Source organism: Fundulus heteroclitus, chromosome 24, assembly GCF_011125445.2.
Source record: "Fundulus heteroclitus isolate FHET01 chromosome 24, MU-UCD_Fhet_4.1, whole genome shotgun sequence".
Taxonomy (NCBI): domain Eukaryota; kingdom Metazoa; phylum Chordata; class Actinopteri; order Cyprinodontiformes; family Fundulidae; genus Fundulus; species Fundulus heteroclitus.
This window is the reverse complement of record NC_046384.1, coordinates 11,834,829-11,856,132: the sequence shown is the minus strand read 5'-3', so window position 1 is coordinate 11,856,132 and position 21,304 is coordinate 11,834,829. Positions and strand designations below refer to the sequence as shown.

At 40.4% G+C, this 21,304-nt stretch overlaps 1 protein-coding gene across 2 annotated transcripts in view; it reads left to right on the top strand.

Annotated features, from left to right (window-relative positions):
- si:ch211-132g1.7 (prostaglandin F2 receptor negative regulator) overlaps positions 1 to 21,304 on the top strand; it is an 84,747-nt gene that overhangs the window by 14,855 nt on the left and 48,588 nt on the right. For both annotated transcript variants that reach the window (XM_021311791.2, XM_012854672.3), the window contains exons 4-5: positions 4,023 to 4,430; positions 9,701 to 10,120. In XM_021311791.2, the coding sequence (XP_021167466.2) occupies positions 4,023 to 4,430; positions 9,701 to 10,120 (828 nt within the window). The remainder of the gene's footprint in view (positions 1 to 4,022; positions 4,431 to 9,700; positions 10,121 to 21,304) is intronic.

Below are 21,304 nucleotides of genomic sequence, written 5' to 3'. Positions count from 1 at the left end.
ATAGAGAGGGTTTAAAAACCCTTACCAGACATTTACAATTTGGAGAAACGAAGCTCAGTGAGCTAATTGTAGAGTTAAAAGTAACTATAAATTAACTCAACATCTTTATGTATGTAGGTGACACCCATACTGTGTTTTTGCCACAAGATGCTTGAATAACTCTTTAAAAAATTATTTTTACATGTAATAAAACAAAAATGAACTGCTTATCTTTTGATTTTGAAGTGCAACTTCCATGTAAAACAAAATCCACCGCTGAATCTCAGTTTATATAACTTTATAGGGGGAAAAAAAGCCAACAGGGGTACCGACAACACAGCCACATTATGCATAAAACCGATGATGTTGCGCTTGAACGGCGAAACTGGGCGTCAAGCTGTACGCAAACCCTAACTAACACAAAAGGCCTGACAGCAAATCTTATAGTTTGACTTTGGTTTCATTAAGCAAATATTTAGATAATGATCCAGTAAGGACGATGAGGAAGTTTAGAGAGCAGGGGTTTTGAGACTATAAAGAAGCACACTTTCCAGGCATTTGTCCAGTCTGACCTTAATTTACCAGAGCTGTGAATGACCTCTTGTGACACAAACCTTAATTCAAAAGGGTAATTTTCTGTAGGCATTAAGATATTTGCTGCAAGATTTGTTCTAGGTCTGACAGGTCTTGCTTCAAAGATTCAGCCCTCATGTTTCTCTCATCAACTATCACCATAATCATTTATATTACTGAGTAAAAGAGTTATTTTGGCATGGCTTACTTTTTCCAGTCTTTTTTTAATCAGTCTGTGTTTGTTAGGGTTCAGCCGCAATCAATAAATCAGTCTGCCGTATGCTGTCTCATAACATGCCGTTTGGCCTTTAAAAAGGAAGCTCATGTTACGTGTCAAAGGTGGAGAGAAGTTGCACATGTAAATGTTCAGATGTCAGTCAAATTTTCTTCCCTTCATTTGGCTCAGGCACATAGAAAAAAACACTATGCTGCTTCTGGCTAAATCAGTAAAAGAGAGCAATTCCTTCCTCATGCACTTTATGCTGACAAGCTGCACCCACAGTCACCTCAGTGGTCTGGCTGTCGACTGTGCTCAAACTAGCTATCATAGCTGTGGCCTAACTGGTTTTCTATCGACTAATTTCATGTCTTGTCCACACATAGCCAGATATCTGGGAAAGCAAATACATTTTTATGCTTTTTGACCTCTCATCCACACAGCAATTGTAGTTTGCATCACTAAAAACGATTATTTATAAAAATATTGGCCAAAGCGGAGATTTTAGAAAACCCCATTTTTGTGTTTGCTTGTGTACATTTTGCACAAATAATGCAGCGCTAACATCACATGTGCAACCATTTTCACTGGTTATCAGATCGGTGCTGATACCTAAGCTGGTACAGAGTCTTTTTACTTGGTTGTTTTTAAAAACCCAATTGCTTCAGTACGCTGCGTTGAGATGAAGGGCTCTACACTGACTCACTCCAAATACAGACGGACCACATGGCTTGCTTTGAAGGATTCTGATTAGCTTACATAGGTTTTAGCTTTGTGGTACAATGCCCCCTATGTGTTAAAGACCCGGCTGTGTGCTTACAAAGCCCCAGTTTTAAGTTGTTTCTTAACTTCAGTGCTTGATTATAGTTGTTTCATAACCTTGGAACAACAAAGACATTATTTTGTTGTTGTCAATAACAGCTTGCACATTCATTTGACATACTTCAATTTCAAAAAAGTTGTCTTTTTGCCAAAAACAAACAAACAATGCATTCTGTGATCTCTGTGAGAGATTATGCCAGTAGAGACACCACATCGTCATCCACATATAGTAGTGCCTTCATGTTTTAGTGGGCGTGACGCACTTGTTTCAAAAACTGCATTGTAAAAACTACTTCTCCACATTTGGAAAATGGGCTGATTGGGATTAATTTGTGCCTCTATTTTAAAAGCATTTTTAAGATTTGATTGTTCTTACATGTGTGCTGTTTTAAAAACAGACATGTTGACGCATGTCTTGTTGAAGAAGGAAACTCTGACAGGTTCAGATGTGACTCAGCTAGTTCTGTCACGTTTTCAGAGGTGTGGGAATGGCTTTGATTGTTCTTGATAGAAAAGAGCCACGAATGCTGGAAACTGTCACAACTGACTTCTACTAACTTTTATAAATCAGATATGACAGTGTTTGTTGGTATTAAATTAACAAAAGAGATGTGTTTAGATAAGTGATTTGAAAAAATAAATGAGTCATTCCCTTGCTTCTGTATTTATTTGAAACATATTGTGTTAAAGATATGTTAGTGGAGATAATGAAGCAGAGCTTGTGTGCAAACATGCAAACCCTACTGTGAAGTTACCATTCAGTATTATTAACCCCCCATAAACCCATTGCTCACAATCTGATCATCAACACATTTGTCTTTTTCGGAAACGATTAGATGTGGATTCGACTGAAAACAGTCATAACGGGGAAAACACCCCCATTTAGTTTTTTTTTTGTTTTGTTTTTTGTTCTCCAAGTGAGTCGTGATCTTTGCTTCAGTAGGAAAATCGAAACTCGGAGTTGGTAAAGGCGGCTTTGTTAAAACCTGCTCGGACGCCTGAACGTCATGTTTATCTGCGAATTTGAAAACAAAGGAGCTCCTGAGCAAATGAGTGGCACTAACTCTGTTGTGCGGGAGTGAAAGGGAGAGTTTACCGGGTTACCTGAACACTCCCCTGGGTGTGCGTCGGGCTACACATGCAATCAGAAATTCACTGCCGTATCCCGAAGCTGTTTGTTTACTCTGCTTTAAGCAGCGGCCTTGCTCAGATTACAGGACGTACGTTTACCAGCAATAGCCTTTCTTCATCCCGTCTTCTAAGGTGTGTAAATTCTCTGAGAGCTGTTTAATGAAGTAATAACCTCTGAGGTCATAGTTGATGATTTTTGGTTCTCCGCCCAGTTAATGTGTCACTCTGACGGCTAAATGTTGAATCATTACCCAGGTGACCTGATGTGAATCATTCACTCATTAAATGTTCCTCTCAAGCTCATGTTTTATCTAGAATATGATGAACATTGCATATTCATACATTTATTTTAGTTTTACCCAGAACATGTCATGTCATTTGATAAAGTTACTACTTAAATGCCAGATTGGCTATAGAACTTTATATTTTTTATTTGAATTAAATGTTTTTTTTTTAAGAAAATAACTTCCTTTACATTAAAAATTTAATAAATCTTTTTAGAGAGGTATTATCTGAGTAGGCAAGTGTCAAAAATGCATAGCGACTATGATTCTGAACAATTTTACGTTTTTCTGTATGTAGTTTGTGAATAAATTGTTCCTCCATTGACCTTGGAACAAAAAAAAATTCAATAATCAATATTTTACATGTATTTTGTATGAAATGCCATTATAAGCTTCAGTTTTTACCGTACATAACAAATATCCACACGTTTTAAGATTTGTATTGCTTGAATATCTGTTCTTAGTTTATTTTCTACAGTTTGCTTAAACCCATCTCAACTTTTTGTGTAAATTCTCAGTTTTCCGGGTCATTGCATAAGCAAACAGGTTTAATTCAAAAGTTGTTCAAAAGCCTGTTTGCTGCCACATCCCAACTTTATTACAAGCAAATAAAATTCAAAAGAGAAATGTCAATTCAAGGAACCCAGAAGGGGTAAAATAGTATAGTTTCCCCAAATATGGTAAAATTTAAAAAAAACAAAACCATGTTGAAATTAGTTAAATAAAAATACAACATAATGAGCATTATAGCATCCTGTAAGGGTACAGAGTCGATTCTATATTGGACAGGGAAACAAAAACATCAGAGAAGACATCAAAAACATTTCTTTATTACTGCAGAAGCCACCAAGAGACCTGAGGTTGCTCTGGGGGAGCTGCTGAGATGCACAGCTCAGTTGGGATAATCTGTCAGCAAGATGGCTGCAAAGGCTGGAAGAGAGTTGGATAGATGGATGGAGCTAATTTTCTTGCACAAAGCTAGCATAAACTGTTCTTTCTGTTTCTTTTCTCATTAGTTATCCCCAACACCCTGAAGGTGTCCCCCCAGACTCCACCCGCCGCCGTCCCAGAAGGAAGCGACCTCACGCTCTCCTGCAACGTCACCCGGGAGCTCAACTACCCCACCTACCTGTCCGTCACCTGGTTGGTGAAAAAGGGGGGCACCTCCGAGGAAATTCTCACCTTTGGACCTCAGGGAGAGGTCGTGACGGGTTCAAAGTTTTCTCGGCGCTACGCGGACGGGGGCCTCCGGTTGGTTCCTGGCAGGGGCGGCACGTTCGAGCTGGTGATCTCCAGAGTCACCACGTCTGACCAGGGCACCTACGAATGCAACGGCACTGAATGGACGCACGAAAGCGGGGGGACATGGACGAAGATTGTGGAAGCCACCAAAGAGATGGGGACAGTCAGCGTCACGCCTACCAGTAAGAAAACCTGTCCCATGTTCACCTTCTGATGATGCTTTTAAATCTTTTTATCGGCGAACTACTGAGTCTGGAGTCTGAAATGGTTTCTTGTTTAAAGAGTGAGCTTAGCAGCTGCCTCCTAATCGCTGCTTCAGGCTTTAGGCTACATTAGACACAATTTGTGTTAGATTCTCATTCCCAAATGTTGGCAGTCAGGCTGCATTGTGGGTAATGTAAGCAGCAGGCTTTAACAAATGGGAAGAATGTGTGAAAAGAAAAGATGCCTGTTTCTGCACAACAGATTTTAGTCCACTCTTCCCAGATAAAAGCCATTAGTATTATCAGTTTGCTCGTTTAATGCAGTTTTTACGAGGATAATTTAGATCAATTCCTCTTAGTGTTGGAAAGTCTTGGATTTTTAACATCTTTGTGCACTGCAAAAACGGATCTAAACATAAGTAAAATGTTCTCAATAATAGTGTGTTTGTCATAGAATAAGATTATCTGCCAATGGAATGAGTATTTTGATCCCTAAAATAAGATAATTGGATACACTGCACTTGAAATAAGATGATGGAGATGAGTTGTCCCTATTTTAAGTGCAAAAATCCTATTCTATGGGCAGATCATCTTGTTTACCTGCTTAAATCAAGGGAAAATGCACTAATTTTAAGAACATTTTACTTATTTTTAGCTCCGTTTTTGCAGTGTGTGCCTTCAAGAGTTCAAAACCTTGGAACATTTTCATTTGTCATGTTCAAAGTAGGGATACACCGATTCTGTTATTAGCATACTAACAGGACCTGATACCAATGTGATAGAAGTAAAAAAAAAAAATTTATTTTGTGCATAAATACTCCAGCCCAGTGAGGGTTGGCAATACACCTTAAAATTAATGCAAGCTACATAAGACCAAGATGTACTGAATAGGGGTGTGCAAAATAATCGTCATGACGATGCATCGCAATTCTAATTTTCGCGATCTACTGCATCGATTCTTGACGCCAAGTATCGATTATTAATAAAAAAAAAAAGTAAATAAAATTGCATGAGTGGTTGGCGAACAGCAGCCAAAAACAAGTGGAATACAACTTCATTGGTTTAAAGGACCACTGAGGCCATGTAAACGGCGCTGATTATCCTTATTTTGTTATTTTAAGTTTTATAAATCCTAAGCACTTTTTGTCAGTGTGTCCACTCAAGTAATAGTAATATTTGTTTTCATGGCAATACCCCCAAAAGTGGTTTCAATAAATACAGCTATGTATAAATTCAGTTTCTTTCAGTTATGTATCAATTGAAGACACTATCCAGATCATACACAGCCAGTCAGCCACTGGTAACGGCTGTATTTGTTTCTAACAGTGTTCAGTGAAAATATCGCAATTTTTCGTTTCAGGTTATATTCACGATACTTGAATTATTGCAATGTATCGTGATAGAATCGGATCGTGGCATGTGATTCGTGATTCGAATCGAATCGTGACTTCTTTGGCAATACCCACCCCTAGTACTGAAGCTGGACAAGCCAACTGGTTTTAACCAGCCGGGTAGTAGAGGAGGAAGATTGTCAGCGGTCTGGAGGCACGTCCGCGTGAACAAAGTAAGGCTGGCTGCATATTATGTTCGGCAAAGTAGTCAAGAAGAGGAACAAAATCCAGCAGCTTCAATACATAATTTATTAAAACATCAACACAACACTGAGTTCAACAGGTTTTCAAATGGCAGTGGGAAACCGCACTAACAAACTTTGTAGCAAACCCCGAAAAAGCGGAGAGAGATTTCCAGAGACAGCCTGTGGGCAGTGAAAAGCAGAGGCTCTTACTCAGCACATTGCTCTTGGTGACCAGCTATTACCCCCTTGTTGATATTATGGGATTTCACACGTCTTCCCGGAGTGCTGGAACCGACTTATCGGTGCATTCCTACTTAAAACCACAAACGTCATTGTATTTTATGGGCCGTTTATGTGACGGGCGAAAACAAAGCAGTGCATAATTGTAAAGCAGGGGGATCTGCAAAGATGCTCTGAGAAATCTGAGAAACGAGAAGATGGAGGAAGCTGAATATATCGAAAACAACCTGTTGGAGGCTGAAATGCTGGAGACAGAGTGGAGAGCTGCACCTTCATGAATGAGAACTATTATAAACATAGGGCAAGAGTTACAATAGAGTGGTTTAGATTCATGTGTAAGACTGGCTCTGACTAAGTTCAGGCCTATCAATGGCGATATTATGGTAAGACAAAAAAAAAAGAAAAATTGATGTTCAGAGCCGCTCTCTGTCCAGTCTGCCTTAACCTTTGCCATTTTGCTGAGCTGAATGGCCAGTCGTACCATAAAGACTGCAGTTGCAGTCAGGAACAAGTCTGAAATTTGACTCCTAGAAACTAAAAACAAACGAAAAAAAAACATTTGAGATTTTTTGATTAGAGAAAACAAAAAATAAGGATGGCAAATATGCCAGCATTAACGTCTGTCATTTTGGGCCGTCATTAAAAACCAATGTTTATTTCCATGTTGTCGCAGTTTGTGTTGTGTGAAGGGGAGGGGACTGGTCGTGTGGCGTTTGTTTGGTCACGTGACGGTGATGCAGCGCAGGGGTGTGAGTGTTTAACGAAAGCAGAAAAACAATGTCTGATAGATGGATAAGGCCATAACAGCTCATATTGGTGCATCCCTCAAAACAAACATTTATAATTTTATAATTTTCCTTCAGCTTAAATTTATCCACTATTTTCTGTCTGTCATAAAATCTAAAAAAAAAAATGCTCTAAAGTTTTCAAATGTAAAAAAAAAAAAACAACCCTGCACTGTATGTTGTCTTTTAAGATGTGAAGGACAATGTACCTATAGTTGATTTACTCATTCTGCTGAACCATAGAGAACCTTGATTACAGCTTTTTTTGTCCAAAGCTGTAAATCCCATAAGGCTCCTGCTGAAGAAAGTATTGTACTTTTTTCATACTTGTTCTTAATTCTGGTCCTTGCAGCTAAGTGTAGACGTAATCTATCTGCCGGGATTGTTAGAGCGCCTTGTTGGTGTCGGCGTAAGGGACTCTCAAATGGTTTCTCGGTGGGGTGAAAGAAGAGCTCTGAGGGAACACAAAGAAAGGGCGAGTTAATTTGTAACTTGCTTGAATGGCGTTGTGCTAAATCAATCTGTGTCGAATGGCACTTCATCAAAAAAAAAAAAAAAAAAGAGGTGACTCATAGCGGCCATTGCTCATAAGCCCGATTGCCTGGTTGAAAAAAAAAAATCAATTCCTGCAGGTCTTTGCCTTGATGTACGGTGCTTTATTGCACTCCCTGGACTCTATTCGTCCTTTGCCTCAAATCTGAATACCCTTTTGGTTCTGTTTCGTTAAAGCAGCTCAAAGCTGGCTGGCATCTTGTTTTCAAAGGAGGTCTTTAAACATCTTGAGAGGGAGACGCGTGTGCATCCTGATCTCTCCTCAACAGTCTATAGATCCTGCTCTTTATTTAAGGTTACCGTGTACAGGAATGGTCCTTTTGAGTTGGAAATGTAGGGACATTAGAAGACAAGACGTGCGAGAGGAGCTAGGGACGTGGGAGAGTTCTCCGCCTGTTGTGTGGCTCTCTTTGTTTTAAAGGGGTCCCCTTCACACAGTCTCTCTCTCTCTACTTCCAATCTTGCTCTCTCCCAGGAGGTTCGTGACCCTAAGCAGGCCTTCTTTCTGCCTTATCCTGTCCATACAGAGGCCCTGCCAGACATTTATTCTCTAAAGTTGCTGTGGAGACCATATCTTCTATCTCTCTAGGTTACCATTTCCTCTTAAGTGCTAGAGAGCACCCAGTGGTTTGTAATGAAACCAAACATGAACAGCACACACAGGTCTAGGCCTCGCACCCATTGTGCCCCAGTCACTTCGTATTGACTTACTGGCTTTGGTAAAGAGGATGAGAAAAGTCAAACAGAGTCTGCTTTGTCCCTTTTGTTCTTTTCCAGACACCACACAGAGGCTTTTTCTTTCTCCCACATTACTTCTGTTGATGTTGCTGCTGCTGACAATATTTAAACCTCTGATCCAGTTGATGGCTTAAAGATACACAGGAAAGACTGACATTTTCAATATACCGGCCTTTTTTTTTTTTTTTTAATCATCGGATAGGACTGTAAATGTCATCTTGAGCATGTCTGCTGAAAGAACGCCATGGGAAAGGGAAAGTCTGACCTTCATCCTTCAGTTCCCAGTCGGACATGTAGCTCTGTTTTTAAAGCAGAATCAGACATCACGTCTAATTAGTTTTTTGTACAGTTACTGTCAAACGAGTACAATTTATTTTTTTCACCCCTCAAAGGAAATCAAATTTTACATTATACTTGTGCTTTAGCTACCATGATGTTGCCGAATAAAGCCTCATAATAGCTAATTAGTTTTAGCGCAGTGCTAACCACTTAGCTACCCTGTTAACAAATAGCCTAAAATGGTACTTAGTTTAGTTTAATCTGTAATGATAGAAAAGAGGCTATCTTTAAAAGAAAACTCACATTTTAGCAGGCTAAATCCTGATAAAATGTGAGATTTGCACCATGCTAGCGGCTCTGCTAGCCACACGGCCACCACAGTGCTAGCCAAGAGCCTCCATTTTTAGCACTATGCTAACTAGTGTTGCGCCGATGCCATATACCCCAATACCGATACCTGATACCTGGCTGTGCAGTATCGGCCGATACCAATACCATACCGATACTATTACTTTGAAATTTATGTGTGTGTATATATGAAGAACAGCATATTACTTGGATGTAAAATAATTGCTATCATAGCTTTGTCAAGCTGCTGTCTTATTAAAGCAGGAAAAAGACTAATACAAAGTGAATCCAGTAGAACTAGTGAGTGTCGGGAGAGAGAAGGCTGCGTTCAAGTGACATACAAACATCAAAATGGTATCTGTGACCTATTTGTTGGTACTCGCCGATACCGATACCACCATTTTAGTGCGGTATCGGCGCCCCGGCCGATACTGGTATCGGTATCGGTGCAACACTAATGCTAACCACTCAGCCAGCAGCCTGAACAATCACAATGCTAGCAGTGTAGGTTGCATCATGATTGGAAAAAAGTTTAAGCAGGATGTTTCCATCTTTTCTTTTTCAAAACACAAACATTGTTAGCATAAATTAGCTTTTTTTCCCCCCGCCTTGTCTTCATTCTGCTAATCTTAACACTTGGTTATCAGTGCATTCATTAATTAAATGTGTGTGCCAAATAAAATCTGTTGTTTAGCAACTTCAATCTGAATTGTGTTGTCTTCCGTCCTAAGGCCATTCCCTCATCGTGAGCGCTTCATCTTCCTCTCCGTCGTCCTCCTCCCTGATGCTGTCTCCTGGCAACACGCTGACACTCCTTTGCAACGTTTTGGCCGACAACCTTCCTGCCCTCTCCCTGGAGGTGTCCTGGTTGGCCGATGGCCGTGAAATCATCACCCTGGACCACAGCGGGTTGCTGATCTCCAACGCGTCTTCGAACGGAACGCAGGCGAAGAGAGGGGAGGCGAGTCTGGTGAAGACCGGGAGCGGGGAGTACAGGCTGGGGGTGAGGGGGGTGAGCGGCGAGGATGGAGGGGTTTATACCTGCCGGGTCCGAGCCTTTATCGAGAAAGGAGGACGCAGCACCAGAGGGAGGTGGCACATGGCAGCGGAGAAGACGTCCAGCCCTGTGACTGTGAAGGTCTCAGAGATCAGTGAGTAAACCCATAGGATGTTTCTGCTGCTCTTAATTGAGACATGCATGAAAAGTTTAATCTTTAACTAATTCTATCATTTAATTTAGACACTTGTTTACACTGTATGAAAAGACAATTAACTGTTTTCCAACATCTGACATTAAATCAAATTTAAACCTTTCCTTCTTCAGGTCAATTAGGATTTCCAATTTTTCAGTCTCCTTTAGATTTATTTCATTACTTTCTTGAAATTCAGAGGTTTACACGCAATTACTGTGCCTCTTTAATCAATTTGGGAAAGCCCGGGTGATGATGTCATCGCGTGGATGTATTTTTAAGGCAACACCTGAAACACACTGCTTCCTTTTTTGCGACATCATGGAAAACCCTAAAGAAATGGGTCAAGGTATCAGGTAGAAAATGACGGACCTCCACAACTCTGTTTGATTCTTGGCAACACTTGCCAGTTCCCTGAAGATGCCACACTCACCTGTTCAAACGAATCGGGGCAAGTTTAGACAATAAGGGAATACCCAGCCATAATACTGTTCTGAAAGGAAACGGAGATGAACATGCTATGGGATAAAATATGCGTCTTAACCTCAAGATAAAAGCCAAAATGCTGAAGCTGATGGGAATGAGTCACTATCCTCATGGAGACGAGTCCAGTGCCATGTGACCATGGTTGTATTTGGAGGGCAAAGGGCGAAACCTGCAAGCCTGAGCACGTCTTCTCATCGCATTGGTGTTGCGTGCACTTCCCAAAAAAGATGATGTCCTGATGAAATGGCATTATATGGAGACGTTGAAGCAATACCTCAAGACATAAGCCAGGACGTTGAAGCTTAGGACGGTGACCGGCAAAATTATCTATGAAGTGGCTGAAGAACAACGAAGTCAGTGTTTTGGAGCGGCCGTCACAATGCTCTGATCTCAGTCCAAATGTAAATTTGTGGGCGGAGCTAAAAAGGTGTGTGTGAGCAAAACGGCCTACAAACCAGTTAGAGCCGTTCTATTAGGAGGAATGGGCCAAAATACCTGAAAATGATTGAGAAGATGTTGAAGAACATCTCAATTGAAAACAATTTAAATGCAATTACAGCATACATTAAGGAAAGGTTTGTATAATTAATTGTAAACCTAAAACAATCTCTATTTTACATAGGAGGGATTTTGGTAATCCTAACTGTCCTAAAATGTGAAAAGGTTGAGTTTGATTTAATGTCAGAAAGTGAAAACGTGGTTTGTGTCTTGTTTTTGCAGCGCGTGTAAAGCACTGGTTTCTGTTGTATGTGCCGCTGTCGCTTGTTTCTGAAAAAAGAAATGAATCTGGGGGGAAAACATCTGCACAGCAAACTGGAAAAAAACATTGCAGGAAGTGCTCTTATGCAGCAATTCATCCTCAAAATTGTGTTTATTAATATATTCTGGAAGTGTTTCTCTCTTAGCGTCTGAGTCCTGGAGCAGAATGAATATTTAATGATGTGCACAGCTAGATTTTTTTTATTTTTTCTTTGGAGGGGGGTTTAAATTATGGCACGGGCTCAGATGTTTCGTGGGATTGCCGTGGGAGTCCCGCCGCTCTAATTGTTGGTCAATGTTGAGATTACGATCATCGTTTCCGTCAGTCATTCTGAGAGCATTTAGCCGTTTATGTTCTGTGCCCTGTCAAAGATGGAGGTCACATTAAAGCGGGAGTACAGTAACTGCAGAGGGGTGGATATGTGTGTGTGGCGTCCGTGCCGTTTCTTAGCATGTGGAAGTGCGACGGAGCCGCGTGCGACTGTAGAATCTCAAGGGGGGGGGGACTCTTTAATCCTCCAGTCACACTGTCGGCTCCCGCTGCGAGGACGATTGATTAGTCATGGCTTTCCTGCTGTCTGCTACCTCTGGGTGCGCCGTGGATGTGTGCGCCCGGTGCGTGCGCGCGCGCGGCGCTCTGATGCTGGCTTTAAGAGCAGCGATGTCAAACACGGCAATCAATTACCAGCCTGGCGGGTGGTCTCACTGTCTGGAGGTTTCTCGTTTCGCTTCTTATTCTGTCTGTTTCAGTCCTAACATTATGTCGCAGGGTTTCTTCTTTTCTCCGTTTGCATCAAGAAGTGGCTTTCTGGCACGGTTCTGTGAGGGAGCAATTAGTTAATTTTATCTACCTAAAAAATATGCTCTATAGGAGAAATAAGATCATCATTCAAGCCCTGTTTCAAGATTCTTTTATCATTTTCCTCAAGTGTTTTAGGGAAAGTCGGCGTCTAATGAAAACATAAGATTTTCGCCCACAACATCGCTTCAGTTCATTGACATTTGCAGACATTATTTTGTCCACCACCATGCATGTATGAAGTGTTTGTGCTGATGAAAGCTGGCTTAGCGTAGACATTATGACCACGTTAAATACATTTAGCCATAATTACTTAATACTGACCAATGAGGTGCATTTGATTAGCATCAATTGGCTACAATTTTTAACCCTAAGTCGCATGGAAGCAGCAAGAGTGCACTTTTCTTTTTTTCTTCCTGCCAGTCTCAAACTTTCTAAACACTCTCAGTTGCTTGTGTTGCACCAACAGCCTTTTTGTTGCCAAGGACAAAACCCTGATCATAACGGATATAGATGTAAATCCGTCTCAGAGCTGTTCAAGCTTGATTCTAAAAGATATTCATGTACTTCAGCAAACATGAGTCAGTACAAGCCTGTGTCTGTGGTATCACTTCCTCTTTTAATTATTTACATGTCTGCTTCAGTGCAGACTATTATTTAAATAGTTTTGCTTTTTTTTTTTTTTTTAAAGGCAGCAATATTGACATAAAAACTACAGTGATCATCAGAAATGAAGGTTTATTCAGGATGAAATTGGCAATGTTTCTGCAGAACGGCAGTCCTCTTTAACGCCACAGATGCTGCCACGTGAGTGAATTGATGACGACTTATAAATGGAGTCGTTAAATTTGGAGAAAAAAACCCAAACAGTCTAAATAAATCCCAGTTCTTCACTTTTTTTTTCCGCCCCCTCCTCGGTATTTGTCCTGTATGAGATTTTATCAGAAACAAACCTTGTCATGCAAAGACGAATTCAGAAATATCGAAACAGCTGCTGCTGGATTCCTGACAATTTCCCCAGTTCTATGCGTTCCAAATGAGATAAATCGAATTTAATGAAGAAACGCATGCTTACATAATCCCTCCTTGCAGCGCGGCCACTTAGCTGCACTTACTGGTGTGGGAGACTGTCGCCGGGCTACGCGTCAACTTTGACCCTACTATTTTAGGAAAGTGGCATTAGTCTTTTTGTCCCCGTCTCATTTGGGTGAAGCGCCTGGCCCGGAGAGAATAAAAAAAACTATGTTCGTGGAGTCCAGTTTGTTGTCGTGCGTCTTGGCTCCAGTATTGTCAGCTCAGATCAAAACGCCTCATATATTCCCTCCATGGAGTTGGGATGCACTGGATGCCAGATAACGCTGACATCAAAAGGAAATCGGGAAGATTAGACTTTGCCATTGGACTATAAAGCCGTGCACATTAGGTTGATGTACTTATTTACACTGTTTTTCTTTCTTTTTTTGAGAGTTATTATGATCGCGATGCCTAAATATGAAAAATCGTAACGATATGCTCTGAACGTTTAGGTATTTGTGCCATTTCCGGATGTTCAGATCATTTCCTGTTGATGACCCAGTTTGGGCCGAGCTTGGGCTTCAGACAGTAACCTTAAAACACTTTTTGCATACAGAGTCTATTGTTTTAAGTGACTGCAAGGTGACCAGCGCTGCTAAAACGGATCTAAAAATAAGTAAAACATTCTTAAAATTTGTGTTTCTGTCCTAGATTTGAGCAGGTAAATAACATTATCTGCCAATGGAATGAGTATTTTGACCCCTAAAATAAAGATAATTAGACAACCTGCACTTGAAATAAGATGATGGAGATGAATTGCTCCTATTTTAAGTGCAAAACTCTTATTCCATTGGCAGATCATCTTATTAATTTGCTCAAATCAAGGACAGATAAACTAATTTTAAGAAAATCTTACTTATTTTTAGTTCCATTTTTGCAGTGAGGTCCTGTTTCTGCTAAACGAGCCCACATCATCACCCCTCCACCACTGTGCTTTACAGCTGCTGTATTTGTCACTTTGGGTCAGAACAATTGGGGTTTTCAGCCTGTTCTTGCTCTATTTATGGTCGTGGTCCCACTGACGACCCAGTTTGGACCAATTTATCAGCCGTAGCTTTGGCGGCCTCACATTGAATGCCACAGTTTCACGTAGCAGATTTAAAGCTGAAATGTATAATATGATGCAATCGCTAACTCTTATCTCCCTTCTGCTCTTTTATAGAGCAACGCACACATTACAAGCTGACATTAGCGGGTAAAACAGGCGAGCGATCTGTTTATGCAGTCAGCTGCTTAACAGACATGCTGCTTCTAGCTTCAGAACTTTGTGCTCCCGTGGTTTCGGCACCATACGGGTCCATGTTGTTTCCAGAAAGCTGTATTTGTTGCTTCCTGCTCCAGGGAGTTGCATTTGTAGCCCTCCTTCAGCGAGCAGACCTGCAGGACTTTAAACCTAGAAGGAACGGTACCATTGAAAGACATTTTAAGGTATTTGAACCCTTTAAGCCTTGCGGATTGCAATCAGTCCTCAGGCTTGTTTTTTTTTGGTTTTTTTCCCAGAAAACCTAACAGATTCTTGGTTTGAGTTTTTGCTAATGAGGCAAACTCTACAATTTAAAGTCATTTCTGTTTGTTAAACATTTCTTGAACCATAAATGCAGTCTGGGTACACTCATTAACCTTTTAAAATATGCCACTGCTATCACTGAAAGTGCTTTTTTTTTAAATCCAACCCAGCAGGATCTATTTTTTTTCAACGATTTGTTCCTTCCCTATCAGACAGAATTGCTGATCTTTTACTCTTCAGCGGCTTCAGTGGGCATCGTCTGACTGTGACCCTGTTTCCAATTCAATGGTTTTCTTTCATCGGGTCCACTTTTGGCCAAACCCGACCGCTGCAGGCTGGGAAAATCTAACAAGAGCTGTAGTTCTGGAGACGCATTGACCCAGTCATCTAGACATCACAATATGCATGAATGAAATCTCTGTCAAAACCCTGCAAAAGCAAGAGCAATAATCCTTCACATTCTCCGATGAAACTCCAATAAAAGCCTGCTAAAAGTCACAAAATTAGATAAATAAAACCAATTCCGTAGCTGACCTTGAGACATTTAGTGAAAACACTCGCAGCTTCTCTCCACAAAGCCCCAGTTTAATGATAAAATGTCCTTTTTGGTGCGGCAGCTTGATAATGAGACCCTTGATTTAAAGCAACACAAGCATACAGATCTCCAAGCTACACGGTGTGAGCTTTGAAACTCACAGGTGGGGAGCTCTTTCCTCTGCTGGCATGTACTGAGCACTAGAAACGGTTTTAGGGAGGATATCTAGCTGCTTCCAAAAAAAGTAAAAAAACAAAGCAACTGGACTTGTTTTCCGTAGTTGAAGACGCTTCGCTTCCTCTCCAGGAAGCTTTCTCTATTCAAAAAGTCTGGAGTAATGTGGAGCATCAAGCTTTATACTTCCTGGAGAGGAAGCGAAACGTCTTCAACTACGGAAAACAAGTCCAGTTGCTTTGTTTTTTTACTTTTTTTTTTGGAAAGACCATGACCTGGATGACTGAGAATCTTCACCAGCATATCTAGCTGCTGTTATTGGGGGAAGACTCGAAGTTAGACATTTTCTGTATATGTGAGTTGTTTAAAATGACGTCAGAGGAACATTTCAGCACATAACAGCAAGGCTGGGCAGTGTACAGTAATGTATTTTGTCCTCTTGAGCTTTCTGCCTTGTTCTTTCTTTGAAAATTCTGGATTTGGGAAACCATTTGAAAAACTGAGCCAAATTTTCCTGAATAGAAGTAGACTGCTTTTGAAGGAGGAATTTTATTAAAAACGCAGGAAAGAAGACAAAATTCATCCTGAAAAGAACTCCGATTGGCTGCCTTCTGTGATGTCATCAGAGGCGTGTGCAATTGGGAGCATCCTTTTGGATTAAATAAAGATTTACAACAAAACAATCAAACAAAGTGAAACACGATGACCGTGTAATGTTCTGTAGGTGGCAAACTTTATCTTAATAGTGTTTGGTTGATTTTACAGGTGATTCTGACTAGTAGCTTTAATGCCATTTAGCACTTTAGCCATATTGGCTGCGCTTGAGCTCTTGTTTTTTTACTTTTTAAAACTCTGAGCATTTAGGGTAATTTAAGAAACGCTGGGGGCTGACCTATCCAGTCATTAAACACAAACATTTTATTAAAAGCACCCTGTCTCAGTGGACGGGGCTGCTTGTATCTGCTGGCTGTACCACATCCTGTGTAGAATGTCAGCGGGAGCCTTTAGTTAAAAAATAACAGCGTCCTCTCCTCCGTACCCAGAAGATTCCTCCAGCCTCGAGGATCCGTGTTGCATTTTAGAAATATCAGCCGGGCTTTCCGGGTGAACCCGCGATCGGAGCCGGTTTGCACGAGGGCGAAGCTGATATACCAGACGGCACCATCAACATCACTTTTGGTCAGTCTCCGTTTTGCCGTCAATGCGCAGCTGCCTCCACCCATGAACATGTCCGCAGGGTGTGTGAGGGGTTAAAGTAGTGTGGTTCCTTCAGAGTAAATGCCACGTTCGTATTTCAGACACTGCCTCCTGTGTGTCCCACATACTGAGGGTATCCTCACACATTTTAGCCCCAGGGCACGCATTCCTTCATACTCTGGCCCAAACACGCACACCACTGAAGCACCACTTCTAATTGCCCATATATGTCGTCCCTGATGCTTTTTGTGTATTTGACCAAAGTGTGTTTGAGGGTCTCTCGACCAGTCACTTCCTGTTCTGCTGATGCGCAGCCTTGAAAGTTGCCCCCTTCCTTCCCACGATGCTTCGCTGAGGGCACAGCCTCCCAGCGGACGCAGGGAGAGTTGGAGAACTTGTTTCGGAAGGTCCCCCTTGGCAGGAACACGCACATGCATGCAAAAATGCTCCCACCCTCGGCTGTGCCTCCCCGAGTGAGCCGGTCGTGTCAGCTGGAGTTATTGTCAAAAGAGACACATTTCATTTAGAAAAAGGGCGGCTTCAGTTTCATTCAGCCTCTTTAATGGACAGAGACTTCATGTACGGTGCAAAATTGTTCACACCGCCTAAACTTTTCTGTGTTTTTGTCAAGTTACAACCCAAACTTCAGTGTATTTGATGGGATAGATCAACACAAAGTGGTGCATAGTTGTGAATCTTAAGGAAATCATGCAAGTTTTCTGTTGTATGTGCAAAACTCCAGGCATGACGTGCATCAAGGTTGGCTGATATTATAAATGTATGAAAATATAAAAACAAAATTGAACAAAAATATATTTGCATAACAATGTAGAGAAAACTAAAATGAATCAATGTATTCATTTAGAAATAAAAATTTGAGAACAAAAAGAGAAACTGCTGTTAGCGCTAGCAAGTAGGCTAGTGACGGCTAATTCTGCGCCAATGTATGTTTACTTAATGCCAATTCTAAGCTCTTTTGTTTTTTAATAAGGTGCATTACAAAAAGAGCATTAAGAGAAATCAGGGTTGCTGCATGGAGAATAGATTACCAGCAGTGCCCCTCCCCCACTTGTAGCTGTGCACTGCTGGTCACAGCTACAAGTGGGGCCACAAGATTTTCCCATTCGGTTACAAAACAGACAATTATGCTTTTTGGAAATATATTGGATCCCAAAAAAAAAAAAAAATTCATAAAAATATGTGGTAAATATGAAAGGAGTGTCACTGATAACTCTTTAGTTTTAAAACAGTCTTAAGCCTTAACCTTAATTTTGGAAACTACAAGCAGCGGGTCAACTGCAGGCTGGCCACTGGAGCAGATAGCCTGACTAATTAACCAGATATTACTTTGGCGTATTGTTGTTACTCTGTGCAGAGCAGCACTGCAAATATTGTTTTAGGATTAATCGTGGCTTCTATTTAAAATGGAAGAGGTTAGGCAGTAAAAGCCAGATCGTGGTTAACATTCTTCTTTTGAAAACAAAACACGAGATCAAACTTGTGAGAATTATATGCAACATTTTAGTTAGAGAGGCTCATTACACAAACACATGGCCATGATTAAAAACTCTATTAAACAGCAAGTGACTGAAATCAATGGCCCTTGGGGGATAATAAAGATTCTTGAACTTGAAGTGGTTGTGTTTTTATCTTGGCATCTAACATCCAAGATAAAAACACATGAAAAGTTGTACAAACTACCTGCTTTCTAATTCTATTCATACATTACAGTCATGGTGAAAAGAGAAGTTATTGTGCCTTTACTGAATGTTCTTGCACAGTTTGGTTGGTAGACAGCAGTTCAATAACAGGAACAACCTTGACCACTGAGAGTCAAAAATAAACATATTTTAAAGTGAACATGCATGTGAGCACAACCACATGTAGTAGCTGAATCTTACCTATCATCTATTCAGAGGTGGCATGGTAAACGTAACCCTACAAAAAGCTGATGTCAGGTATTGATAGCTTAAAGTGTAACTTACCCCAACTTAAACTGTTTTTTTTTTCAGATAAACTGGGCCTAACAGTGCTACTTTAATGTTACCGTGCAATTTTTTGCATTTTAATGTGAACTTGTTTAGCTGCTATATTGGTCTTAAAACAGTCTTAGTGCTGCCCTCTTAGGGTTGAATGGTGACTATTGCACTTGAATTTTCCTATTGGTTCATACGGTACATGCTTTTGTAAGGAGTTTGAATTGTGAGCGTTGCCAGCATTGATAATAGCGTTTTTTCAGGTTAGCATTTTATTACCAATACGTTAGCAGAGAGTTATAGGCTTTTAGGCCCCTTCCACATGGAGACAAGATTAGGTGTACTTGCAAACGTATTTTGTCGTTTAGGCTTTGCGTCCACATTAATGTGACGTTTTGGGAGACCGTAAATGGTAATCTTTTTTTTTTTTTTTTCCTCTGGATCTTGGATGTTTCATCATTGTTTCACTGGGAGATGCTAATAGCCATTAGCCACTTCCTTGTTTTAACCCCTGCTGCGCATGCGTACTACATACTTCTGTTAAAATTGTAAATACATACAAAAGGCTTTATTTCCTAACAAACCGAGCAAAAACAAAGCATAAAACACCAAAATAACAACTAATGCGTCAGCAGGACGTGATAATCTTTCATAAAAGCTTTGTATGCAACCAGAATGAGCTACTGACGTATACATTTTAAAACGTAAAATAATGTGGCTATGCACCTTTTTTTTTGAAGCTTACATCTAAAAGCAATCTGTTTCACTGCTTATAATTAGTATTGTGCAGCAGTATTAGATCCAAACAGACATTAATAGTGCACTAATACGCACAAGCAAAACATTCAGGCACATGTTTCTGATCCTCTGGGGGGGAGGAATGGCTGCTTTTCACTGTAGTTGCTGTTCAGTTACTCTAACTCCGGAAATGAGATTGTACGGTAACACCATTGGGTCAAAACCGTTTCAAAGACAACAGTTGTTGGGAGTTTAAACTCCAGTCACACTCAGTTTCAACACACAAGGAGTCATTGTGTTGGGGAAAGTTTGATCTGGAAACGTGATTCATCTCACCAAAGTGCTGACTTGGTACACTTCATCTGAATGTGTTAGGGAGGTCTTTGTTCAGCCATCTCTATTATAAGGCCAGAAATATAACATTATTTGGTTTACTAATTTAGAAGGTCTTTGAAATATAAGAGATGTTTACAAACTCTCTGATAGGGAATTTGTACCGATTAGGTGGGGGAAAAAAAAGCTTGTATAAGACTGAAAACTCAGGTTTTCCAGGGGAATTAATTGTTTCCCTGCAGTCGCGGTAGAAAAGAGCTTCCTATATTCACTTCAGTGTTTCACAGTGCTTTATCTTTTTAGCTTGTTCTCTGCTTTGAATTATTTTTTGCAGACTTTTTTTTCCAATCCAGCTCAAACGATTTCTTGGGCAGCTGACAGCAAAGAGGTTATCCCGCTTCGCTTCAGCTTCCTTTACTTTAAAACTCTTAACTAAAATCCAGTTTCTCCATGTGCCTTACAAACGGCACCTTGTAAGTAAATAGAGTTCAGTAGTTTAATCTATGTAATTTAATCACAGGTATTGCAATGCACTGTAGCTGTGTCTGTATACTCTGTACATGTGGGTTTTTTTTTTTTAGTATACTTGTTTTTTTTGGCTCAGGCAGGGCTGCAAACAGCGTGCAGTTGCACAAGTGTGTTTGTGTTTTTGCACAGCTGCAGAAATGCTGAAGGTCAGCGTTCAACCAGGAACTTAAATGTTGACTGAACCTTGTTTTTGGTACAGAAAACTAAAAAAAGTAAAGAACATTAGTCCTAGTTTTCTTTAGTCGTTGCGCTTACGATAAAAGTCAAGCGTTAACGAACGAGTTTGTGTTTTTGTGCAGCGTTCTGGCCTGTTTGAGTTCATAACAGGCTGGTGCCTGCGTGCGTCTTGTGTTGCAGCCTTTTGCTCTCAGTCAGCAGCGATTGAAAGGAATTTGATCGCAGGCCCTGCCGGAGGAGCGCTTCAGCACTGACCGCTTTCTTATCTCCATTGGAAGCTTTCACCCCATGAAAAATTTGCTCTCTGGGGCTCAAGCAAATGTGGCGTTTTTATCAAAGCGACATTTATTAGACAATAAGCATGTTACTTATCCTGAGTCTTGATTCATCTTTACACATCTTGTGCTTATAAACCTATTTTTAAGCTTCACCTTTTTAAAATTTGATTTTAACTTTCAGATTTGCTCCACCTTGTTAAATTGTTTTACTTCCTATTGATTTTAAAAACACTGATGGAAACAAGCTTACGTCAAAGCTCTAGTTTGAGTATTTATCTACTCAGGAGCTACATTTCTCCCAGAAGAGAGTTCGAAGACTGAGAACAAATTTTACCAACTAAAAGTCAGAAATCATAGTTATACTTATCAATGCATTATGATTTAATTTTAGGGATGATCGATATTGGAACTTTGAGTTGAAATCCGATCCTGCGTTTTATGATTTTAAATTTCCCTTTTAAAGAAGATCTTTAAAAACTCTGTGGGAGATCATGAATTATTTACACTCTGAGTAGAGATGTCACGCTGTGTGAAAGAAAGTGTTACTTATTTTAAAATGGTGACAATACTTATTGGGTTGACAT